Source organism: Mustela lutreola, chromosome 15 (genome assembly GCF_030435805.1).
Source record: "Mustela lutreola isolate mMusLut2 chromosome 15, mMusLut2.pri, whole genome shotgun sequence".
Classification (NCBI taxonomy): domain Eukaryota; kingdom Metazoa; phylum Chordata; class Mammalia; order Carnivora; family Mustelidae; genus Mustela; species Mustela lutreola.
In genome coordinates this window covers 19,863,536-19,889,469 of record NC_081304.1, presented here as the reverse complement: position 1 = coordinate 19,889,469, position 25,934 = coordinate 19,863,536, and the positions used below count along the sequence as shown (strand labels likewise).

Genomic DNA, 25,934 nt, shown 5'->3' with positions numbered 1-25,934 from the left:
CCCACTGTCTTCCCCCTTGAGCCCGTTTTCTCTCTTCTTCGGCGTCTGCCCTTTCTCCGAAGAACGAAACTTCCTTCCAGCGCCCCGTCCCTTCAGAGGCCCGCTCCTGTCATTCCGGGAGTTGTCCCTTCAGTTCAACCCTGGCGTCTCCACGTATTCGCCACTACCCCCCCGCCCCACTGAAGTTTCCATCCACAACTCCCCCAAACACCGCAGAGGCTCCCGGCCCCTCCCGCGACCCCCCGGGATCCCCAGGCCTGGGGGCCGTCAGGGAAGGCGGCCCCACCCTTCACCCCCTTCACCTGTTTCTCGGGCTCAGGCCCGATAGACCGGGGCTGCGCTTGCGCCGGGGTGCGGGCGGCGGGTCTCCCTCAGGCCGCAGGGCCTCTCCTGGCAGACGCGGAGAGAGAACGCAGAGCAGGGGTGCTCGTCAAGGATCCGGTTCGGGCTCGCTCGCTCCGCGGCGACGTCGGAACCCCAGACTCCCCCCTCCCCGTCTACGCCGCGGCAGCTCCGGAAACCGCTGAATTACAGCCCCTCCAGCCAATCCCCGCCCAGCCCCAACTTGGCAGGGACACGCCGCTTCTGCATAATTCATGAGACGGCCAGTTTTCGCGGCCGCCCAGAGGCACTGGTGCGTGTACTGTACACCCGAAGCCCCACCCACTGGCCAATGAGGAGAGCCTCTGGGGAAAGGGCGGGGACAACAGTAGGCTGGGAACGCCCCTGTGCTGGCTGTTCCGAGCACTAAGTATCTCTCCCTCCGCCACAGCAGAGGAGGAGCCGCGGCCTTGGGCACAGAAACCCGGGGGGAGGGAGGGAAGATGACCGGAATGTCCTGCTGAAAACTCAGCTGAGTTCCTGGCAATGCGTGACGTCAGGACACTTTAAATGCCCCTGATGCGGCTCTCTTCAGCCTGCTCTCCCTTTTCCCAGCTTTTGGCACCACGTGGGGTCGAGGTTGCAGGCCACTTACCACGTGGGAATCAACCAGTTAGACAGTCCCCAGGTATCGCCAGATCCTCAGGGGCCCAGCGCCAGAATTGGGTTTTTGGGGACAGCAAAAGGAACATGGGTGACTCCCGCCTGCTTTGAACTTCAGTTTCTGCGTGAGTCGGGACACACAGACACCCGGAAACATGACGTGGAAATAGAGTAATTACTAGAGTGCGTGGGGAGAGGGTAGTGGATTTAACCCTGTTCTCCGTTCCGTCGCTTCAAGCATCAAACGCCAACGGCTCGCATATTGGCGGGTTCACAAAAAGGCAGACGATAAAGCATGTGAAGATTGACAAACACATTATTTTTATAAGTCTGAGCCGAAAATACTTGAAATTGCCTGCCTTTTTCTTCTTCGTCTAGTCTATTTCGATTGCAAATTTTACTGCATTGAAGCCAGTAGTTTATAGGAAATGTAGACATTTTACCTTACAAAATAGGGGATGTACCTTGCATAATGAAATGGGGGAGGTGCCCGCTGACACTATCAGGATTTTTTAAAATAACAGCTATTAATATTTGTGTTTATTGTGTTTACTACAAAACAGTATAAAGATGAGATCTAAACAGGGCTCTGACGACACCATCCAGGTAACCCCTGATGAGTTTTCTTCATTTCTTTTTTAAAAATTTATTTATTTTATTTTTTTTATTTGACAGAGAGAGAGAGCGGGCCCGGGAGAGAGCAAAAGCAGGGGGAGCGGCAGGCAGAGGGAGAGGGAGAAAAGAAGCAGGCCCAGGACCCTTGGGATCATGACCCAAGCTGAAAGCCCATGCTTAACGAATTGAGCTACCCAGGAGCCCCAATGAGTTTTTTTTCAATGAAACTTTTCATTTCATGGTTGAGTGAAACATGTTCATGTTTCAAAAACTGATGTAGTTCAGAAAAGTCAAAAATTAAAAATGAACTTCCATCACTTTCTGGTGAGAAATTTCTCAATTTCTGGTGAGAAAATCAATGGCTCTTAACTTTTGGGGTGCAGGGGTAAGGGTGTCACAAGTGCTTCTGAGAGTCGGCTGGAGACTATGAATTCTAGCCCCAAGAAATCAGCAGCATAACTTTTACTCATTGATGGTTCCCCAGATACCTGAAGCCTAGCCAGACTCCAGATTTGGATCTTTGGACCACCTTAAATCCAAGTTAAGAGGAGAAGGTGTCTGTAGCACAATTGGTAAAGTCCCTGGTGGTGGAATTGATTTTCCCATCCCCTTCTGCAGACCCAGCCCAGTCCCAGTGTGGAAATTACTGTACTTGTCTGGGGTGTGTGTGTGTGTGTGTGTGTGTGTGTGTGTTCCTGTGTTTATCTTCACCCCTGAACAGTAGAACAGATACCCTTACCTTCCATCTCACCTAAACTCTGCTTTAGCTGTGCTCTTCCAGGCGACTACTGCCTCCCTAAAAACGTAAGGTCTGATATTTGTTTAACTATTTACTGCTTACAAAGCACTTACTCTTTACCTCTTGTCTTTTTCACAATAATTATGTGTAGCAGGGGCGCCTAGGTGGCTCAGCGGGTTAAGCCGCTGCCTTCGGCTCAGGTCATGATCCCAGTGTCCTGGGATCGAGTCCCGCATCGGGCTCTCTGCTCAGCAGGAAGCCTGCTTCCCTCTCTCTCTGCCTACCTCTCCATCTACTTGTGGTTTCTCTCTGTCAAATAAATAAATAAAATCTTTAAAAAAAAATTATGTGTAGCTGATAGAAGCCGTATTATTTACCAATAGAAAACTAAGGACAAAAGAGTGTGACACTCCTTGGGGTGCCCAGGTAGCTCAGCTGGTTAAGCAACTGCCTTCAGCTCAGATCATGATCCTGGGGTCCTGGGATCAAGTACTACATTGAGCTCCCCTTGCTCTGCGGAGAGCCTGCTTCTCCCTCTCCCTCTGCCTGCAGCTCCCCCTGCTTGTGCTCTCTGTCTGTCAAATGAATAAATAAAATCGTAAAATTAAATATATATATATATAGTGTGACACTCTCAAGATCAAAGAGATACTCAGCAGTATACCAGGTAGATTTAGAGTCAAATTTTTGGACTCCCCATCCCATAGCTTTGTTCATCCACACAAACCCTGCCCTCTTCCCTTCACTCTTCAGCAGGTGGCCTTTGCTTCCCTCACTGCCCCCCACCCCCGCCACAGGTCACATAAAATGTTCGCCTGAGCCTGTCTGTTCCACCTATAAAACCTCTCTCCAGCCCCACTACTGGCCTTTCTCCACACTCTACCAAATCCCCCCAGCTTACAGATGGCTCACAGTTTCTCCCACATAAGCCAATGTTTTGACCTGAACTCTGCTTTCCAGCCCTCTTCCCACCATACCACACACCTTAAACTCCCACACTGAATTTATCACCTTCCTCCAAACATGTCAACACCTTCTGTTACTTTATCCCTTTGTGGATCTTCTTCCCTCCGCCTGGAATGCCTTCTCTTTCCTCGTTCTCAGCCAAAAAACTCTTACTCATTCTTCAAAGCCCAGTCCAACGTTACCTCCTCAGGGCTTTCTGAGATTCTTCCTGGCAAAGTTAATCTCCTGCCGGACTCCTTTAGCAGCTTGTTTCCCCATCCAGGATGGCGCTCTTTACCTTGGACTGCAATGTCTCCATTAATTAGCCTATTTCCTGATAAATGAAATTAATAATTAACACATAGTAAGTAATTACCGTGCTCCAGGAACTGTGCTAAGCCTTTTCCCTAGATTATCTCTTTTGATCCTTACCAATACCCAGTAAGGTAGGTACTACCGTAATTCTCATTTTCAACTGAGAAAATTGTGGTTGAGACAGTGGAAGATAGGTCCAAGGTCTCACAACTAGAAACTATGGACTAACTCAGAATGAGAGTCAGGTATGGCTGGCTCCAAAGCCTGGACTCTGCTTGCATGCTTAAAACACATCCCAAGGATGCCTGGCTGGCTCAGTCCATGGAGCATACAATTCCTGATCTCAGAGTCATGCGTTCAAACCCTACGTTGGGTATAAAGATTACTTAAAAAAAAAAAATATATATATATATATATATATGTATGAATATATATACATATATTCCCATAGAAAAAAAATATATATATATATATTCCTGTAGGAATATAGTTGTAGGTTCCTGGAAGCTTAAACCCCTAGCTATATGCTAGAATTATTTTCATAATTCTAGCATATATTATTACTATTATAGCAATATTATTTTCATAATTCTAGCATGAAGCATCTAGCAAACTCAACTAAGCATGGGTTAAATATTGATAAACATATATTGAATAATCATTTCTGCAACAGCTAACATGGAGTGTTCACTATGAACTAGCTCTTGCTCTGAGCATATATTATTAACCCAATTATTAACCCACTTAATCCTTGTAATGATCCCATGAAGAGGATACTGTGATTTTACAGATGACAAATAGGTGGCTTATCCTAGTTTAAGTGACTTACCCAAGAACACAGACCCTGTAAATGGCAGAACCAGGATTCAAATCCAAGTGTATGTATGGGACGCCTGGGTGGCTCAGAGGGTTAAAGCCTCTGCCTTTGGCTCGGGTCATGGTCCCAGGGTCCTGGGATTGAGCCTTGAATTGTGCTTTCTGCTCAGTAGGGAGCCTGCTTCCCCCTCTCTCTGCCAGCCTCTCTGCCTACTTGTGATCTCTGTCTGTCAAATAAATAAGTAAAATCTTAAAAAAAAAATCCAAGTGTGTCTAACTTGAGAGCCTGAATAGCTGCTCTTCCTTAACTATATCCCCAGGCTGAGGCTTCGTTTGGATTCCTAAGGAAGAGTCTTAAGGAGTGGAAAGATGAGGTGCCCACCATCCTCAACCCATCTAAGTGGATAAATCAGCGTCCATCCCATTCAAGCCTGTAGTGGTTTATAAACACGTTTGCAAATTCTTCGATACTTCCCCCATTTAAAGATAGACTTATTCCATTCCCTTGGTAACTCACTTCTAATAAATAGAACACAGTGAAAATGATGCTGTGTGACTTCTGAGGTGAGGCCATAAAACACCATACAGCTTCCACTGCACTCTTTCCCTTGGGACACTCACCCTTGGAACTGATGGAGGAAGCCCAAGCTATATGTAGAGGCCGCATGAAGGGGTTCTGGCCAGCAGTTCCGCTAAGGCCCAGCTGACAGCAAGCATCAGCTGTGAGGGGAGCCAGCTCCCAGATGATTCCAGCCCCAAGTCACCTTAACAGAGGCCAAGTAAAGCAGAGGTGGGTGGTTTTTGCTGAGCCTTATACAGATTACAAATTCATGAGCAAAATAAGTGTTGACATTGTCTTAAGCTGGTAAGTTTTGGGGTGGTTTGTTACATAACACTAAGTAAGTAGGGTAAGCTCCCATTTATCATTTCAGAGAGATTCTGGAACGATAAGCTAGATCAGGAAGGGAGACTGATCAAACTTTGTAAGGTTCTAGAAACTTTATTTACTCTCTTTTCCCTGGAGGAACTAGCAGGTAAACTCTAAATCAAGAAGACATGGCAAAGGGGGTGCCTGGGTGGTTCACTGGGTTAAAGCCGCTGCCTTCAGCTCAGGTCATGATCCCAGGGTCCTGGGATAGAGCCCCGCATCAGGCTCTCTGCTCAACGGGGTGCCTGCTTCCTCCTCTCTCTCTGCCTGCCTCTCTGCCTACTTGTGATCTCTGTCTGTCAAATAAATAAATAAATTTTTTTTAAAGATTTTATTTATTCGTCAGAGAGAGAGCACAAGCAGACAGAATGGCAGGCAGAGGCAGAGGGAGAAGCAGGCTCCCTGCTGAGCAAGGAGCCCAATGCGGAACTCGATCCCAGGACGCTGGGATCATGACCTGAGCCGAAGGCAGCCGCTTAACCAACTGAGCCACCCAGGCATCCCTAAATAAATAATAATTTAAAAAAAAAAAAAAAGGAAGAAGAAGACATGGCAAAGAAGAGATTTGGAGAAGAATCTTGGGGGTGACAAATGAGTGGTGCCTCACTGCAGTGACACAAGGGAGCAAGGGGCAACTTGGGTGTGTGATGGGACCCCTGTGGGGCTCAGCAACAGAAAGGCTCATCAGGACTGCCCAACTTCCCCCTCACTGAAATAATAGAGAAGATCATCTCTCCTTCCTCCTGTCTGAAGAACGTCCTCCCTCCTCAATACTTTCAAGGCAAAGCTCTTTTCCTATACTGCTTAAAACATCATTCATACCATATCATTCTGTCCCTTCAGTGGCTTCCCATGGGGCTTGGGATAAAATGGTTCTCCTTTTTCTTATCCCTGTCAAGTCTCTGCCTATTCCACCAACCTCTCTCCTGCCCACTAAATTCCAGCTAGTCCCTTTTCCACCTCAGGGCCTTTGCACAGGCCTCCCCCCCAACCCTTTGCCAGCTTTGGCACATGCTAGTTCCTTCTCACCCTACCGGTCTCACTTGTTCAGAGAGGCAGGTGTAACTGTGTTGTGTAACTACCCCCACTGACAATTGCTTCCAGTGTGTTAATCACTATCTTTATGTGCTGTTTCCTGTGAACTCTTAGCATTCTCATTTATTTATCTGTATAAATTTTCTTATCTGTCAGTTCCAGGAAAATGAATCTTACCTGCTTGCTGCTCCCTTCTCTTCCCAGTGCTAGGCATATTGTAGGTGCTCAATAAATGCTTTGTGAATGAGTGGAAGTGCTCTTGGTCTCACCCTTCCCCTCTCTTGAGTTTTATCAATTCTCCTCTCCTTCCTGACCTTGTCTCTGGTCATGTCTCTGTCTCAATGTCTCTGGAGATATTCCTTCTTTCCTATCTTGACCCTCAAGTTACCCCTGCCCTTTCCCATCATGGCCCCCATGTCCTCACCTCCACTCGTTCTGCCAAGGTGGCTTCTGTCCTTTTTCTTCATAGGACAGTGCTTTTGAAGGCCACCAGGGATCCCCTCCTCATCAAAGCTAATGTCTTCTTGTTGTCATTTTACTTAACGTTGCAGTAGAATGTGGTACTGTCAATCACTCGCCTGTCTCCTAGACATTCTCTCCTCCCTTGACCATTGCAGCCGTCAATAGAAGCCATTGCATTAACTACAAAGCTGATGGAGCTGAAGTGAGACACACTCGGTTTGAATCTTGACTTTGACATGGAATGGACTGTGCCGCCCTGGCCAAGTTCCTTACCCTCTCTGAGCCTCAGCATCCACATCTTTGAATGGAGAACATAATTCTGACTTTGATTAGTTTGCATTAAAATGTCTTTGATCGGAAGGAAGATAATCTCAAATTAACTGTGAAGCATGGCTGATAAAAACCAGACCCCGGGGCACCTGGGTCCCTCAGTTGTTAAGCGTCTGCTGTCTGCTTCGGCTAGGGTCATGATCCCAGGGTCCTAGGATCAAGCCCCACATCAGGCTCCCTGCTCCGCAGGAAGCCTGCTTTCTCCCTCTCCCACTCCCCCTGCTTGTGTTCCCTCTCTCATGATGTCTCTCTCTGTCCAATAAATAAATGAATTTTTTTAAAAAGATTTTATTTATTTGTTTGACAGACAGAGACCACAAGTAGGCAGAGAAGCAGGCAGAGAGAGAGGAGGAAGCAGGCTCCCCACCACGTGGAGAGCCCGACTCGGGGCTTGATCCCAGGACCCTGAGACCACAACCCAAGCCGAAGGCAGAGGCTTTAACCCACTGAGCCACCCAGGCGCCCCAAATAAATAAAATCTTAAAAAAAAGAAAAGAAAAGAAAAGAAAAAAGCCAGACCCTAGCAGTGTTCACCACTCAGCCACCCCACCTACGCAGCAATGTGACCCTGGGCCAGTTGTGCGACATCTCTGAGCCTCAGTTTCCTCCTCAATGAAATAACTATGAGAGCACCTCCCTCATAGGTTGCTATGAAGATTAGATGAGATAACCTGCCAAGCATTCGATACAACATCTGGCTCATGGCAACCCCTTAATAGACATTAGCTCTCATTGTCTTATGCAATGTCTTTTTAAATCACAAAATCGGGGAGACTTGTTGGAAGAAAACCGAGATTTCTCCCAAATTCCAGTAAAGAGTTGAACAACCACACCCTGGGAAGGGCAATTTTAGGGTCCTCACCAGAGCGAGTCCTTGCAGAACATCTCACTCAAGTTCTGTCTATCCTTTGTTATGACTGGAAGCTGTTGCTGAAAATGTTCAGTCTTTCTGGCTGTCAGCTCAAAATTCTAAATTGCTGGCTGAGAGGATTTCATTGGCCCAGAAAGGACATCCTTGGCAAGGCAGCTATGGATGGGGCAGGGGTCTAGGTCAACCAGCAGAGCCCTGGAGGGAAAGGGCAGGGTCTTTTCTGAGCAGAGGGACATCCAATGCTGCTCAGAATTACCTGAGATAATGTTTATGAAAGTGCCCTGCATGTAGCAGGATGTACTTCCCCCTCTCTGACTATCCATGGTCCACTTTGCTGCTCCCCCCTTCCAATCCCCATGACCTCCTAAGATGTGCCATCCCTAAAGATGGGCACTCCTGCCTTTAATTCTAAATTCCATTCTCTTCTCCCCCACATTCCCTCCCTTGGCACACTCATATATTCCTAGCACTTCCAGGGCCACCTCTCTTCTGTCAGCTCTTTTGTGCTGAGTCTTACTAGGTGCAGATAAATTACTTTCTCTTCTGGGTCCCCAGCAACATCCTCTGTAAGATGACTCCTTCTATTGCCTCATCTATAAAACAAAACCCTTTTTAGTTCCAACATTCCATAATTCTATTAATTCTTCCTCAATCATGCCTTCAGCTTTCCTGCCTCTACCTTTCCACACACTATCCCCTTTGCCTGGAGAACTTTCCCTGTCCCACATCACTGCTTTCGTTCAATTACCTTTATTGAATACCTACCATATTAACAGATACCTCTTGGGTCCTGCCTGGTGCTCAACAAATCCTTCTTTCCTGGGGATTGCTCCTCTCCCCACTCTGCAATCGTACACTGGAATGGGTCCTTTCAGCCACGCCTATATTACATGAGCCTGTCCTCCTGGCCATAGATGATTAAATCCAGGGTGAACACTGATGTTAACTGCTTTAATCAGATTCTCTGTGCCAGGAATCTGGAATTTGAAACTGAGAACCACAGAGCCTGGGAGCCCTTAGAGCTAAGTTCCATTAATGTCAGCATGTTAGAGAGGGCTATCCATCAACTCCCTCTCAGAAGTCCCTGGAGATCCCCTGGTTCCTATTCTTCCTACCTTAGCTGTTCAGCGGTTCCTTGGAGTCCACGGGATATCTTGGCAGCCTTCCAATGTAGGTTCCTTTTTCCCTTTATGGCCAGTGTCTTTTTTTTATATTTCCAACCAAATAATCATTAACCACTGCAATAACTGAGACACCATTAGGCTCTGGTGGCACAGAAATCATGGAAAATGCTATCTCAGCCCTCCACCAACATCTATTTGAAATCCTACCCATGTTTAGGAGTGCATCTTTCAAATGTCCCCATTTTCCCCAAGCAGGATTAATCCCTCTCCAGTGTACTGCTTTTGCATTTTGCTTTACCTCCCTTACCTCCCACCTTGAGCTATTTTGTATATCTGCTTTTCCCACTAATTGCAAATGCTTTAAAATCAAAAGCTAGATATGTTATCTTTTTAGTCTCTTGGCTCCTAGCACAGTATCACAAACAGATCACTGTTGTTTCATTGTCTGGCTATCGTCCTCTCCCTTTGCTGTTGATAACAGCAGCCCAATTTTCCTTTGGGAAATCAGCCTTCCTTCACTCTCTAGTCTATGGTTCCAGAAGTGGTACATAACCTAGATGTGGTCAGAGGCACAGAGATTCAGATTTATGACCTATTTATGACCTTTAGGGCCAATGGACATCCTATCTGCAATTCTGGCTGGAAGGATTTGGAAAGGAACCCTCCTACAGTTACTGATGGTCATCTTTGCCAAAACATGGGGGAAAATCTGATTATTAATCCAACAAACAATGAAAAAGATAAAATAAGAGGGGAAATAAACTTCCAATGACATTATATCAGAATTTGCATCTTGGACACCCTTGGAACCTATTACCAGGAATTATTTTATCACATTAATTCCTTCTGCATTTGTTTTCAGCTTTTTTCCCCCTTCATTCTTTTTTAAAAGATTTATTTTTTTATTATTTTTAAAGAGAGAGAGAGTTAGGAGGGAGAGCCTGCACGCCAGTGAGGGGTGGAGCAGAGGGAGAGAATCTCAAGCAGACTCCCAGCTGAGGGGGAGGGGGCGCTCCATCCCATGACCTATGTGATGATGACCTGAGCGGAAATCACCAGTTGGCTGTTCAACTGACTGAGTCACCAGATGCCCCTTTATTTATTTATTTATAAGTAATCGCTATATCCAGCATGAGGCTTGAACTCGCAATCCTGAGATCAAGACTCATGTGCCCTACCGACTGAGCCAGCCCAGGCACCATGATTGTTTTTTTTTTTTTTTTTTTTTGCTTTGTTTCTATTGCAGCTGGTTTGAGTTTATGACTCAATAGAAGGAGTCTTCTCATCCATTCAACAAGTGTTTATTGAAATAAAGTTCTATGGGAGCCCTGAAAAAGGCAGGGATAGTATAATCAGGGTGGAGCTGGGGAAGAGGTTGGCTTAAGAGAGAAAGTGGTGAAGGGGAGGCCATTCCATAGAGAGGGAGCAGCCTGAGCAAAGGCCCACAGGTTTGAAAATGTGTGGTCCATTTCTGGCCAGCAAACTCAGTAAAGAGCATGTTGAAGACCAGTAAGAACTGGGGTGGGGACTAGTCTCTTAAGGGATCTTGTGAGCCACGTCACTAAGTTTAACCCTTTGGTCAGAAGAAGGGGTTTAAACTGTAAGGTATGTTTTCTTTTTTTTTTTTTTTTTTTTTTTTTTTTAAAAGATTTTATTTATTTATTTGACAGAGATCACAAGCAGGCAGAGAGACAGGCAGAGAGAGAGAGGAGGAAGCAGGCTCCCTGCCGAGCAGAGAGCCCGATGCGGGACTCGATCCCAGGACCCTGAGATCATGACCTGAGCTGAAGGCAGCAGCTTAACCCACTGAGCCACCCAGGCACCCGAGTAAGGTATGTTTTCTTTAAAAAAAAAAAATCTGTTATCTCTAGATCTTCTATCTCTATCTGGTAGTAATTTGGGGAATGGATTGGAAAGAGAATTTAAAGTCCATTCAAAAATCCAGGTGGGAGCAGATGAGGGTCTGGACCAGAGACGGGCTTAAACTGTTTTCTTCTGACCTCAACAGACCCCAGCCTTCTTAGCGCTTTGGAGGTACAATTTAGAGACCTGACCAACTCAATCTGAGGCTGTAGAACTTCCTTAGATCCCAAGGCGCACTTTTTGTTATCCTTTGAGAAGACAATACCCCTAGTTTATTGTCATGGAAATAATGCTAATGATGGGTGGGCAAGTTCAGGGCAAGGATTACTTTGTGGAAAAGATGCTTTGAAGCTGTGGGACCTTGGAATGCCCTCAAATCCTATTGGTCAGCTGTTGACTATCTCATCAGTACCTGAGACCCGCCCTCCTCCTCACTTCAGCAGCAAGAGAAGACGGAAGGGAGTAATTTCTGGTTCTGGGGAGGCTGTGGTCCCTCACTTTGCCGTGGAGCAAGGGGTAGCAGAAATGTGGCTGCTCAGAGAATTAGGACTGTTCTTCACAAAGCAGTGCCCAGGATAATCTGGGTAGGGAAGGCACAGCAAAGTCATTGCCCTGGTATTAAAATTGTGGTGGACCAGTGAGAGGCATGGCTTGTAGAAGGGATGTGTGTGTGTCAGGTGCCCGATTGTGGATAAGAGAAGTAAATTACAGCCTGGTATCTCAGGACTTCCCCTGGCCTTCTTACTTCACAGCTGGGGTCCTGACATCATTCCCTGCTTCTCACAGCTGTACATCTGGATCCCAGAGGAAGAAGGATCCTCTCCTGGCAAGAAGGAAGTTTCCTGGCTCCCAGGCTCTGAATTTTCAGCATCTGTTTTCATTTCTTTTGGCAGGAAGCCAACCCTTTCTGGGAGATTTAGAACTCCAGACTGCTGCTGTACTTGTTGCTGGTGGCAGGGATAGGGGAGTTGAAGGGAAATGCATGGTTCATGAGGAAGGGCTCAGCTTGTTTGAGTTGTGGGAAAAAGCTGGGATGGAGCCCCAGAAGTGACACTATTTTCATTAGGGAGATTCTGATATATAGGTGGAATCCACATGATGACTTGAGTCCATTGTTCTAAAAAAAAAATCCATAGCTTGTGGACAGGTAGGGCAGGCTGCTTACTCAAGGGGAAGAGAGACTGCATAGACAACAAAATAGGTGCTCATCCCAGGATTGTGGGGAGAATTAACTATGCTGTGTGGCTATGACCGGCACATCCAACATGCACTGGAATCCTTTCTCTATGACATTCAGCCCTCTGAGTCAGGGTCTGTGAATTTTCCCCTCCCAGGTTGCATCCTCTAGGCCAGATCTGATTCTGAAGGGTGGATTTGGAGAAAGCTCAAACTGAGTAGGGTTAACAGTGTGTCTGAAGGGCTAATGCCCTGACAGCAGGGAATGGATCCACACCAAGAGAAGGTTACAGATTCTTGACAGTTAAGACCATGGAGCCAGGCTGCCCAGCTCAGAATCCCAGCTCTGCCACTTACTGAGTACGTGACTTTAGACAAGTCACTCTGTGTTTCTTCATCTCTAAAATGGGGATGATAATAATATCCCACTCCCACACCCACTCCAGGCACATGGGACAGGTTTAAACCAACAGTCCTCTCCCTCTTCCCCACCCTGGTTCTCTCCTGTCCTCTACCACTCAGCCTATGTAACTGCCTTTAGACAATATAATCCAGCACAGATCCTTTTAGAAAAGCGGGTTTATTGGTCGGGCTGCTTACCAGGACACAGCAACATGAGAGGCTCCCAGGAGCCCACAGGAAACTGTAACTGCCCACAACTCAGGCCCCTTCAGCCCATCAGCACCAAGGGACCCTGTCCCACAATCCCCATCCTCCCTCAGCTGAAGCGTCTCCAACCGTTCAGAAGAGAGAAGGGAACCAAAAAGGGGGGTAGGGGTAGGGGTTGGGAGCGGAAAGCAAAGCTTTGTATTATAAAAAAAAAAGTTTGTGTCCCCAGGCTCCCTCCCTCCACCCCTTAAAACTATTAGCTGCAACTCTAAAAAGCAAAGCAGGGAAGATAAGGCAGAGGAGATGGGGGAGGAGGAAGCCTTCAATCCTCGTTTTTGGGCTGTGCTTGAAGGGGAAGGGAGTTGTCTTTGCTTCTGACAAGCGGCCTTTACTGGAGAGGAATGGGGGGGGGGTGTACTGAAGTGTCCTGAGGAGAACCTTTCAGTGCACAACAGGACTGGAAGTAGCATACCCATCATCCCCAATGATTCAGGAGAACCCACAAAGGCAAGGAGGTCTTGGCAGAGATCTTGGCAAGTTTCGCAGTTTTATGATACTAGCTCTAGGGAAGGACCTTGAGAAGAAACTACCAGGAGTGAGCCAAGGCCGGGTTGCTCCATACACTCTCTCCATGTCCCCTCCAGCTCTCAGCTTGGTGGCCTGGCCATGAGCACGTTGCTGTCCTTCCAGTCCGCCTCCCTGCTACCTCCCAGCTCTCTGCAGTCTGGTGCTGCCCCCTTCTGGAACCCTCATATTCTGGATTTGAGAAATGGGCTGCCACAAGGGGCACCATTATCTCAGTCAAGGGACAGGGGTGAGTGAGGCGTACCTCTTTCTCCTCTTTGGATCATCTCTTTCTCACTGTCCTTCCTCCTTATTCTGAAAATTGTCCCGCTGTCCTCTGAGAACCCCACTACCACGGGATTCTTGTCCTGTGTTTCTCAGGCTGCTAATGAGGAGAATTCTCCTCTCTTCACCCATTTCCACTTTCTACTGTTTCCCATTCTCTTCCCAAAGCCAGAGCCATGTGCTGCTGTTGCAGATGCAGAAACATCGTAAATGTTCCCTACATCATCTCCTCCTTCCCCAGGGCTCTGCTTGGCTGCAGACTTCCTTGTTAGAACCCTATACAGATACAACAGTGCCAGCCTCTCATTCCAGGGTCACGCTCACTCTGCCCTCTTCCCCCAACTGCCCGAGGTTCTCCTGAAAGCTGCTTTTAAGTCCTTCCAGTATGGGGCCTCCCGTGTGGGCAAGGGTCCTCTTCAGGATTCACTCTTTCTTTTTATGGTAGTTTTAGCTTTCAAGCCTCCAGGGATCAGGATGAGAAACAAGAGCTCAGTGAGCAGGAATGACAGCAGCTGGGTACAAGTGTGAGGTGGAGGTTGGGTGGGGGGGCGGGGAAGGCAGCCTACCCCAAAGTGGGGTGGGGCAGCCACGGAAACGACAGCCATTTCCTTTAAGATCCCTGACTTGGACAACCATGACACACATCACTCCCCTCTCCACTCCCACCCAGAATGTGCCCAAACTGGGGCGATCTATGGTGGAGGCTGCCTCCCCCTCCCATCTTAACAGCCGTTAAGACTTGGAGAGGTGCTCCTTGGGCGGTGTTGTCAATTTAGAAACATCTCAGCCCGCGTGGGGCCGAGAGAGAATGCGAAAGAGAAGGGTCCAGAGGGAAAGGCATGGGGAGGGGGCGGGGAATGGCGGGGCAGGGTGGCGCGGCCTCCCGGGCAGAGCCCCGCGTGCGTCCGCTCAGTCGCTGTCGCTCTTGTCCACCAGCACGGCATCCGACTCCTCGGTGATCTCCAGCAGCGTGTGCACGTCGGGGCTGCTCCCGCGCAGCAGGTCGGCCGCCTCGCCGCGCTCCGCGACGCCCTCGTCATCGTCGGCGCCCACCTCCACCATCTCGGTGGCCTTTAGCACCTCCACCTCGCCCTCGCGGATCTTCTTGACGTGGAAGGTGAAGGGTGGCACCTTGTAGACCGCTGTCTTGGAGCGCGCGTACACCACGTGGTCAGGCGTGAAGGACTTGCGCAGCTTATCTCGCGAGGTCTTGAGCTTCTCGCGCCGCTCGGCGGGGACGAGGCGCGTGCCCAGCTTGTTCATGCGTTTCTCGAGCGTGTGCCGCGTCTTCTCCAGGTTCTCCTTGGTCTTGAGGCGGGTCTTCTCCAGGTTCTCGCGGGTGCGCACCTTAGTCTTCTCCATCTTCTCCTTGGAGAAGGCCTTCTTGAAGTCGTCCACGCGCCGCAGGCCGCTGCGCTTGATGCGCTCGGCGCGCGACTCCTCGATGACCTCCTCCACCTCCACCGCCTCGTCGGACGACAGCTCGAGCGCGGCCGTGTCCTCCTCTGGCCGCTCGCCCTCGCCCAGCTCGTCGCCCTCCTTCTCGGGCAGCGCCTCCGCCTCTTTCAGCGACTTGCCGATGCTCACTTTGGCCGGCAGTTTCACCTCGTCCTGAAGGGAGAGCAGAGCGAAGAGGTGAGGGGGCAAAGCGGAGGGCTGGGCGGGGACCTGGGGGACCCTGGACGAACCCGCGGCAGGAGGGTGGGTGGTGATTCGGGGGAGTGCGTGGTAGCTGTGACATCCGCCCGACCCCTTCGCCGGTGTGCCAGTGTCCAGTGAGCTGGACATTGCGTGGGCGCCCGGTAAATTATGTGCTAAATGAACGGTAACTATACAGACCGGGCGAGGAGCGAACGGAGCTTCCGGCTTGTGCAGTCATTGCACTTGAGCTAAATATCTCTGCAGTCCCCAAACCTGTCCTACATCCTGCGTCCACGCATCTTACTACTCCTAACTCAGGGAACACAGTTTAACTTTGGAAATGGGCAGAGCGCCCCCTGGTGCACACTGCTCTAGCTAGACCAAAAAATGCAAAGGGGTTTGAGAAGTCGTTGAGGGGGTGGGGGGAGGGAGTGAGCTCACAGCCAGTCAGGCGACCCCCAGGTACGGTAACTTGAAGGCGAGATAAAGGGAGTGTTTCCCAGACTTCAAATAAGTTCAAAACCAGTCTCAGGGAAGGAGAGCTGTGCTGAGCCCATGCGCCCCATCCTTGATCTCCTTATACTGATTTGTTCCAGCAGCGGTCATTACACCCACGTAGAAATTGAGAGAGGAAAGAGGAAGAAGCTGGCTGGCAGCCAAGAGCATGTTTTCTCCCCAACATGGACAATTATTCTGGTTCTGACTTCCCAGCCTTGGAGTGGAAGGGAGGGATTACTTTTTCCATTGTGATTTTTTTCTCCCCAGACCAGAGCTTAAGGGGCCAGGAATGGGGTAGTGGTCCCAGAGTCCCTGAGATCTAGAGCTCAGAGCCAGTTCTTCCCTTTGCCTCTGGGAGTACCTAGCACCAGCACTGTCTTCCATTCTGGGAAGATTTTCCAAGGTCCTGACTCTGGGCCAACATTCCAAAATCTCAGGATTACCCTCTACAAGAAGGTAAGGGAGGCTGAGCACAGAAAGGGCAAGAGGGCATATTCAAGAACATAAACATAAACCCAGAACTCTTTGGCTTAGACCCTCTTTAGGGACTTCAGATGAAGGAAGGAGACAGTAGGTTTTCAAGGGGTTTCTTTTTTTTTTTTTTCTTTTTTAAGATTTATTTATTTATTTATTTATTTGACAGAGAGAGAGAGAGAGAGATCACAAGTAGGCAAAGCAGGCAGAGAGAGCAGGGAGCAGGCTCCCTGCTGAGCAGAGAGCCCGATGCGGGGCTGGATCCCAGGACCCTGAGATCACGACCTGAGTTGAAGGCAGAAGCTTAACCCACTGGGCCACCCAGGCACTGCTTCAAAGGGATTTCTGAAGACAATTTCCCAGAATTGTAAAAAAAACAACAAAAAAACCCATCTGAGAAAAATGAGGCAACATGAATTGACCCCTCTCATAAACACACACACACACACACACACACACACACACATTTCTACTTGGTATCTCAGCACCACATGCTACAGAAATTCCTCCCCCAGCCCCCAACCTCTTTCCTCTTCCCTCCCATCCACATCCCCCCAAGAGTTTCCTGGTTTACACTGAAAACTAGGAACACCCCCTCCCAACTTCCTTCCCTCCCTGTCAATAGCATTAGCAAGGACAAAGACAGAATGCTGGCTCCACCCTTTCTCCCAAACTGGACACCAGTACTGCTGGGCATCGAGCCACCTCAAGCTGTCATTATTTAACTACACCTCCCAGCAGGCAAGGTGATCTGGGCTCAGGGCATTCTGGGACTTGTAGTCTCCGTCTGCCATAGCTGGCTTAGTACTGTCATTCTGCCATCCCTCTCCCTCTTATCACTCACAGAGGAGTTGAAGGGATTGTTTTCCTTGTTTTGAGTGTAAGAGGATCCCAACCTCTCTTAACATTCCTTATTTCCAGTTGTACCCTTTGGGTTTCCTTTTTACAGTCTTTCTGCCTGCTACTCAAGTCCTCTCTCTTACACACCATTTTAGGACTCTCCATGATCTAAGCTCTCTGCTACCTTTTCATCCTTCACCCAGAATTTACCTGCAACCCCAGTATCAAAAAAATTTCAGCTCTGATCTTCTTCAAAGACTCTCTGACTAAAACCCCACACATGCTCCACCAAAGGATAGTAGAGAACCCCTCCTTTCATTAAACTCAGACAATGTGGATGGGCTAGGGAAGGATTAGGGTGATGGGGGGGAATAGTAAGGAAATAGTCCCAGCTGCTGGAAAACAAATCGACATTGTCCCCCTGCCCCACCCCCAACATCCCTGATGCCTCCCCTTACCACCGCCCCCTCACCCCTGCCCCACCCCATCCCTTAAAGGCTGAGCTGACTGGTTTTCCTGGCCTCTGGCTTCCTAAATTAAAAGTGTTTGCCAGCTGAGCTTGAACGGGGCTAAGGACAGAGTCGCAGACCTCTTGTAGCCAATCCCATCTTCCTAATTCTTGTTGAAAGGTCTCAAATACAACATCAGGGAACAATCCCAGTGAAGGGGGTTTATTCCTGGATTTGGAGGTGTCTCTCCCAATCCAGAAAGTTATATGAAAATATATTAACACCATTCATTGTAGGTTCCCCCCACAGTGATAGCTTACACCAGAAGAGCTGCTTTGGTGGAAGATCAGGGGATGGGGGAAGAAATAACTTGACCTAACTCCCTGGACAACGTCCAGTAGACTGGCTCTGCAGAGGGTATACCACTATGATTTTAGCTTTTTTCCTCCATTAATGGATTTTCTCTTTTCTCCCCCTTTCCAAGCCAGGTTTCCCCTATGACTCATAGGCTTGGAGTGCTGTTTTGGGTCCACCCCATCAGCCTGTTGCTACAACAACCACCAACACAATTCCAAAGCACCTCCCCCTACCCTGGGCACAATGGCCAGGGACCCTTGTCCCACCCCTGCTGCCCTGGCAGAGCTCCTCCACCAAAGGAGGGGCCTCAGGGGGTGGCTCTGCTTGTTCTGTTTTCACGCTTTTATTAAAGAAAACCACCACTCCCGACAGGCTTGGTTTCCAGAGTTACCTTTAATGACCAGGTCTGAGCAAAAGCATGCACAGCTTTCCCTCCCCCCAACCAAGCACACACAGTTCTCCAACCCAGGAAGGCACCAGTCCAAGATGGGTTTCAGGAGCCCCAGGGAAACTTCCCGCCCCATCCACTCCACTGCCCAACTCTGCTTTATAAACTGAAGATCCTCTGGTCTAGGAAGAAGATTTTAATATGATTATAATTTAATCGAGCACCTACTATGTGCCTAGTCCTTGGCCAGGCACTTCACATTTGTCAGGGAGAAGGGACAATGTTATATGACTCTTTAAGTAGGAGCCTTTCTTTCCTTTTTTTTTTCTTTAATCTTTTTTTTTTTTTTTTTTAAGTAAGTTCTATATCCAATGTGGGGCTCAACCTCATGACCCTGAGATCAGGAGTCACAGGCTCTACTGACTGAGCCAGGCACCCCAGGAGACTCTCTGGACTTTACGCTCTGTCCCCAACTACCGCCTGGGACTAGCCAGAGAAGACTCTGGAGAGGGCATTCAGAGACCCAGGATCTGCTCAGAGAGTAAGTTAGAAGAGGGGCAAGACTTGGGGAGAGGTAGAAACGAGGGAAAGTCATAAAATCTCAGGATTGCTGAGGGATTCATATTGCCCCCAAGAGGGTGGAAATTAATTCTTGAGGGGAGAGGTGAATTTAGGTATCCCAGTAGTTTGTAGTGCCAAAGAGTCCCAATACATATGTAAATAGATAGTATATCTGTAGCATTAAAATTTCGTGGAGGAGGGGACAGTTAGGGAAAATGTTTAAAAGGATTCCTTAGGAGGATGATTTTGGAAAAGGAAAAAAAGTTGGAGGAAACCCTTTTGTGCTATAGGGAAGCCAGAGGATCCAAGCCAGAGCCAGCTAAAATGTCCCCCCTTCCGGCCTCTCCGAGTTGGCAGCTTTTGGGTGCCCCACCCAAGGCAGGATCTGGCAAACATAAGGGATCCCTTTGCAAAACACTTTCTAAAAAAAAAAATGGAAAAAATAAGTTTAAATGTTTTCCTCAGCTCCAGGGAGGGGGTGTATGGGGCACAGAACAGACCCCAGGCCTAGGCCTCATGAGGGCCCTCTCCAAAGAAGCTTTGAGCCAAACTGGCCTGTCCCTGAGGAGGAGGCGGAAGGGGAACAGGAAGGAGAATCAGATGCCATGGCACAGTTTCATGCAATTTCATGCAGGGCAGCACGGGCTACAGCTCCAATATGGGGTTTGGAGCGTCTACTATTAAGACAGAAACCCAGAGGTGGGGGAGGGCCCCGTCCCTTCGCTTCCCACCCCATTGCACACACCACATTTGCCTGAACTCTGCGTACTGCGAGAGTGTTTTCACCATATCCACCACCAACCCAGGGCTTGAAAAAGGCCTCTCATCCCAGCACTGACCACCACTAAGCAGTGAGCTGGTGGTGGACTGAAGTGACGGCCCATGCCCATTGCGCCATGTCACCCAAAAGACCCTAAGCGCCCCCACCAGCTGTCGGCTTCTCTGGGGTGGGCAGAGACACAGGCTCTGGGTAATAGGGCAGTGTCCTAGGCGTCTGGTCAAAGGGTGGGAGCTCAGGCACTGTCTCAGGCTTCAGGTCAATGGGCTCAGTCTCAGGCAGAAGGTCAAAAGGCACGATCTTGGGTGTGGCCAGGTCAGAGGGTGCTTTCAGCTTCTTCTCGGGCTAAGATGAGGAAAAGGGGTGTAAATGGGGCTTGAGTTGGGTATGGATGCGGTTGAGAGAAAGAGGCCTTAGTGGGCATGCAGAATTGGAGTTGGCGAGTAGGGAGAAGGGAATATGGCATGCATCAGGCTGGAAAGGAACCATATTTTATATGCTTCATCAAGAGGGCCCCGGGGATGAAAGTGTGACAAACCCAGGCCCGTGTTTAATAAACAGTTTAAACAGAGCTCCTCTCTTCTTCCCTCTATAATCTTCCCCACTCCCATCCTTAGCCTTCTGCCTTCTGCCCCTACCAAGCCATAGTCATGGGATGACGCTGTTGAGGGCTGGAGTGCGGGAGTAAGAGGCTGCTGCAATGTAGAAGGGGCTCTCTAAGCGGTCAGTTACCGACTCTAGCTGGAGAGGCTCTGAGAAGTGAAAAAGAAGGCAAGTAGGCGAACAACTCTACTGTCTTCAGAGTCCTAGTTCTTATTATTTCCCCAGGGCAGGGTGGGCACTGGGTGCCGCCCAGGATAAGGAGAGGTAGAGGCATGGAAGAGGGACATCCTGGTTGTTTCCCTTTGGCCATGTCCCCACCTCTTGTCTTCCTTGCCACTCCTCCCCCTACACATGCCTGGGATAGCAGACACCAAGATACACAGAGAAATCAGGAACAGCTGGGCTTGCATCCTGGAAGACCTAGCAGCAGCTCCCATTCTTCCTCCTGAGGGGCTGAGCTGCCACTCTTGCCTTGGACCATCATGAGAAGTCAGGGAGAGAGATAAGTTAGGGGCACTACCAGACTCCAGTGACAGCAGTGGTGGGTAAACGCCTGCAGCCACAAAAACACAAAGTAGCAGGTGCCAACCTTCCCTGTGGAGTATAAGGAGAGGGAAGGCCAAGGAGAAAGCCAACATGGTCCTCTCATAGCCAGCTGCGGAGCCTATGCCAGGGGGATACCCATACCGGCCAGGGAGCTCTATGCTTTACTCTCTGTACCCCTCCCTCCTCCCTCACTGTCATTGGTCCTTTGTCATCGGCCATTGCCTCTGCTTCAGTACTAGGAGACTAAGCAACTAATGGCCACCAACCTTAGCTACTCTTAGTAATGTTGATTGCACCCTCACGTGTATACACACATGCACACGCACACATGTACTCAGACAGCAGCCCAAGTGCCAGGATGGTGCAACTGTCTCCCTTAGAGAATGACGGAGCCAGAACAAACCCACTGTTGGAATAATCTCTGCCCTGGTTTCTCCGCAGAGCCCGGGAATGGAGGGAGGAAGTGGGGAGCAGAGAATTTAGCAGAAGAAGGGGTACACCTGGGTTCTAGTCCCAGCTTTGACCCCCCCACTGACTTGAGTGACAGTAGGCAAGTAAGTTCCCCTCTTTGGGCCTCCACTTCCCCAGCTATAGAATGAAGGAGCTTAAGCTGATTATCTCTGAAGCATCTTCCAGCTCAAAAAAATCTGTAGTGGCAGAATAATGAAACATGCACAATGGTATGCTTCAGTGAAATGGAACAAACCACTACTCATCTCTGAGGTTGGTTGCCTAGCAACAGTATCCTCTCACTTCTCTTTATCAGTAGCTTATTTTGTGTCATTGCATCCCTTTTTGATTTTGACCTTTATAATAGTCAGACTTTAGTTATTTAAAAAAAAAAAATCAGAGGGAGGAGTATTATTTCCTTTAGTCTTAGGATTACCCCTAATAGTATCCTCCCTGCTTTGGATCCAATGACCAGGAAAATCTCAGGGTTTCAGAGGAAGGATGTGGTAAGCACTCTTTCCATGGCCACTAGGCTCAGGGACTGAGCGGGGCAAGAGCCTCACATTGGAATATTTGGGAACAAAACTTTGGAGTTCTGGAACAGAGAGCCCTAATTTGCCTTGAGTCCAGTAAAGAGCTGTAGGGGTTAGGCTAGGATTTGGGGAGGAAAAGCCAGCAAGCCCTCATTCCAGCCTTGGTGCCCTTGTTTTTAAAGCCTGAAAGTCCTTAATCTCTTAAATGCTTCCTGGTCATATCATCAAGCACTGGGAGCAGGTCCAAAGGGTCCTTGTGGAGATCATGTCTCATCACAACTGCTCCAGAAAGTGTTTCTTTCCATTTTGGCCCCTTTCCTGCATTCTAAAAGAACACTAGTAATATCCAAATCGTTATCTGGAAGAACCGAATCTTTAATGATCAGTGCCCCTCCCGTTTGTGCAGTGCCCACGATCTGCCTGATCTTCCCAGCAGTCAGTTCTCAGTCCACTGACCCTTCGCTACTAGTAGATTTCGTTCTTCTCCTTCACTAGATGTTGCCTAGTTAGGTATCACCCTGATAGGATGGGATGCCAAACTGCTAGTTTTTATTAGGGGATAGGGAAATGCCAGAGGACAGTAATGACTCAGAAGTGGGTTCAAGGTGAGGGCTCTGATATCCTGGGGTGGGAGGTGCTAAATTTCATGGGGGAGCCAGGGGAATCGAATACAAACTTAACCTGTGGAATCATTATGTCTAACAGTTCCTTGAATATGGGATGAGGCCACACAAGGGATTCTCTTCTTTATCCCCCCCAGGAAAAAGGTATGGGGGGGGCAGGTGGCCTGATCCCACAGCTGGGGCCTTCCTGGCCTTTCATTCTCCCTTCCACCCTGCCCCCACTGCTGCATCATCACCTCCCACATCTGCAGCGGAGAATGCAGTATCCACTCCCCTGTTCCCACTCGGGAAAACTCACATTCTCCCAGGAGGCCTTTCTCCAAATCTCTCTCTCTCTCTCTGCCTGGCCACCCAAGCATCCTGCCCCTCAGCCTGACTACCATAAATGCTGCCGCCCCCAATCTTCCCTATTAGGTCTGCCAAGGCGCAGAGCTATTTTTACCTCCTTCTCTTCCCAGGCCTGAAGACCTCAGAAAGGAGCAGCCTCTGCTCTTTCTTTAGCTGCTGAGTACCCCACACCCTCGCCCCTTACCTGGACATCTGCTCTGCATCTCAGGGAAGTGATGCTTCCCTGAGCCCCACCCCTGGTGCTGGAATCTTTTCCTTGCCTCTGAGCTCCTCTCCAGGTTGGAACAGTGTTACTTATTAGTTAGTTGTCCTGTGGTTTAGAGGCACAGGGTCCCCAGCTTGAGCCATTCTTTCTACCTCCAGGCTGTGATTAGACCCCACCCCCCACCCCCAGAGATACATGACAGACAGATCCCTGCCAGCTGCTGAGTGGGAGTAACAGAGATACCACTGGCCTCTGCACAGGAGTTTTGCTTCCTAAGGATTCATCCTTCTCTCAGCATCTCTACCTTTGACATAGGTTTACCTCGAGTCTGAGAACTTTCCCACGTTCTATGGTCTGGGATATTTAGAGTGAAGACAGGAACCTATCCAAGCCCTTCGTGGCAACCCTCTAATACACGAGGCTGTGGAGAAAAGAGCTGGCAGCTGTGGTTCCAGACACCTGAGTGTTCTTCCCTTGGTGACACCCCCTTCCTGGGACTTATCATATTTCTTTTAAAATCTCTCTCACATACAGTCTTCCAAGCATTTAGATTAAGTGAAACAGCTCTAGACAAACATTTCTACCAGATAGTGCTATATGGGCTGATGGGGGAACTAGCGCCACTTGGGAGGAGTCTCTGGGCATTGGAGGGAAGGGGACCGTGCCAGTTCTGTATCTGTCCCACCACCATCTCCTTGGATGGGTACAAGTTCACCCATCTCCCTTTGTCTACTGTCCCAAACACTTGTCCTAATCTGCATCTCTCTTAGTTCCTCTTAGAGAGACCCAGTTAAGGACCTCACTGAACCCCAGATGGTCACTCAGAATCCAGCTTGGTGCAGTCAGGGAAACCACAGCTCCCTGACAGGTTCTCTCACCTAGAGGGTGTGGGAAATGTAGCCTTCCTTTTCTTTCCATTCCCTTCTATAGGGAGAGGAAGGGGCTGAGGGAGCATAGATTAACGCCTTCACCCCCGATCTCACCTCCTTGGGGTGAGAACGTCAACCAGGCCAGTGGGAAGAAGACAGCAGGAGAGGCTTGGCAAATTCCCACCCGTCCAAAGATCCCCAAGCCCTCAGCTCAGAGCCTCTTCTAATGTGATTGGGGAGGAGGGAGCGGGGAGGACCAGCAACACTGAGATTTCCAGGTTTATTTGCGGTCAGGATACAAAAATGGCATTTTTATCCGAGCAAAACCGGTAGAGGAGCAAAGGAAGCAACAAGCGGCCTGGGCGGAGCCTGGCGCGTGCCAGCCTCCTCCCGCCTGTCTGCCAGCTGCTCCGCTGTCCCGCAGGCCAGCAGGGTGATTCCTGCGCCTGGATCGTCGGGCCCGGCAGGGACTGTCGGCTTTGCCCCACCAACCCCGCTTGCACTCCTTACGTTGCACCCCCACCTCCCCTCCCCAATCACCCCCCACAACCCCCGCGCCTTCTTCCATCTAGCAGAGAGGGGTCGGGAGCGCTGCCTGCGTCCCCAAGGGCCTGAAAGTGCCCAGAGGCTCGGGGCAGCTCTCAGCCCGAGGACGCGGGGGCTGCCGAGGCCCATGCGGGTCCGGGGGCGTGTGCTGGCGGTCGCTGCCCTCGCTTGGCGCAGCCCCCGCCGGTGCGTGCCTGAGCCCTGAATCACCCGCTATATCGGGCGGGCAGGGCCGGAGGCCCCAAACCCGGGCCACGCCGCCAGTGTCCGCTTACAGTGGGCCCACCGGCCGCCACGGACCCCTGGCTTTCCCCAAAACCTCCGCCAAGCAGGAAGACTTCGCACAGCAGAGCTGGGAACAGTCTGCGAGGGGGGACGTCCTCAAGCCCTGCCCCCTAACTTTTTTGCTAGTTTGTTGCCAGAGGGACGGGGCTCCGTGAGAAGGCGTGGGGTGCAAAGCGCGCCCCTCTGCGTGCTCCCGGAAGGAGGGTGGGTCCCGTGAGCCACCCACGCCAGGCTGGCGGGAGCGCTGCGCGGCGGGCAGGTCCTCCTACCCCAAGCTCCGGAGACCCCGGGCCAGACGCGTCTACCCCGCAGCTCACCTGGTAGATCATGACTTTAAAGTTGCGGCGCCTCAGCAGCTCAGCCTCGTTGACCTCCAGCTTCTTGATCTGGCCGGCCTGGCGCTCCAGGCTGCCGCGCACGGTCTTCACGTTGACGCTGACCTTGCGCACCTTCTCCAGCAACTTGCTCACGGTGTTGCTGGTGGTGGCGTGTGCCTTGCCCAGCTTGCTCAGCTCGCCCTGGATGCTCTGCACGGCACCCTCCATCTCCGCCTGCCGTTCCTCCAGCTGGGCTTGGGTCAGCTGGATCTGGTCGACGGCGCCGATGATTTTGTCCAGAAGGCTCAGCACCAGCACGCCGTTCACCTGGTCCGACTTGATCAGCTCCTCAGAGCCGGCCCCTGACGGCTCCTCCGCCGCTGGCGCCGCCATTGGGGAGGACCCCGGGTCCCCAACATCGGGGTACCCGGGAAGCGGCTGCTCGATGATATGGAGCTGGGTGTCCTCCATGGCTAGCCGGAGCCGTGCGGGGCCGGCCGGGTGGAGCTGGAGCTGAAGCCCAGAAGAGGAGGAAGAGCAGGAGGGGGGAAAGCGAGAAAGAGCGGAGAGCCGAGGAAACTCGAGCCACGTCCGTGCGCACCGGGACGGTGGCCAGAACTGTAGGGCGGGGAATCGGTGAGCTCCCTGGCTCCCGGGCCAAACCCCAGAGTCTCCTCGCCCATTGGCTGGCCCCACCCCAGAAAGGGAGGGACCGGGGCCGAAGGGGAGACCGATGGTGGGGAAGGGGGGCAACCGAGGGGGACCCAAGAGCCGAGGGCCCCACCCTTCCCAGGATGGTTGGAATAGTTGGAGCGGGAGACTAGGGCCTCGGCTGCCAGCGGAGGCCACGCCGCGGGACTGGGGCGGAGGAATGTGAGCTGTAAACCCGGGAAGGGAAACAGGTCCAAGAGTGGGGCTCTCCTTTTCCCTCCTGTGTTTTTTTTGCTCACGCACAAAAGTAC

At 50.3% G+C, this 25,934-nt stretch overlaps 2 protein-coding genes across 5 annotated transcripts in view; both read right to left on the bottom strand.

Moving 5' to 3' along the window:
- The window catches only part of STAT3 (signal transducer and activator of transcription 3), a 73,771-nt gene extending 73,246 nt beyond the window's left edge, over positions 1-525 (bottom strand). For 3 of the 4 annotated variants that reach the window (XM_059149470.1, XM_059149472.1, XM_059149471.1), the window contains exon 1: positions 303-524. The gene's annotated coding sequence lies outside the window, so the exon portion shown is untranslated. Of the gene's footprint in view, positions 1-302 lie in introns of all 4 variants that reach the window. The other variant, XM_059149473.1, reaches the window with a different exon arrangement.
- A 12,239-nt stretch (positions 526-12,764) lies between these two features.
- CAVIN1 (caveolae associated protein 1) lies at positions 12,765-25,615 on the bottom strand. Its single transcript, XM_059148227.1, has 2 exons — positions 24,973-25,615; positions 12,765-15,272 (listed from the first exon to the last, which is right to left on the bottom strand). The coding sequence occupies exons 1-2, from the start codon at positions 25,441-25,443 to the stop codon at positions 14,571-14,573; spliced, it is 1,173 nt and encodes a 390-aa protein (XP_059004210.1). The 5' UTR covers positions 25,444-25,615; the 3' UTR covers positions 12,765-14,570.
- Between the last annotated feature and the right edge of the window lie 319 nt (positions 25,616-25,934).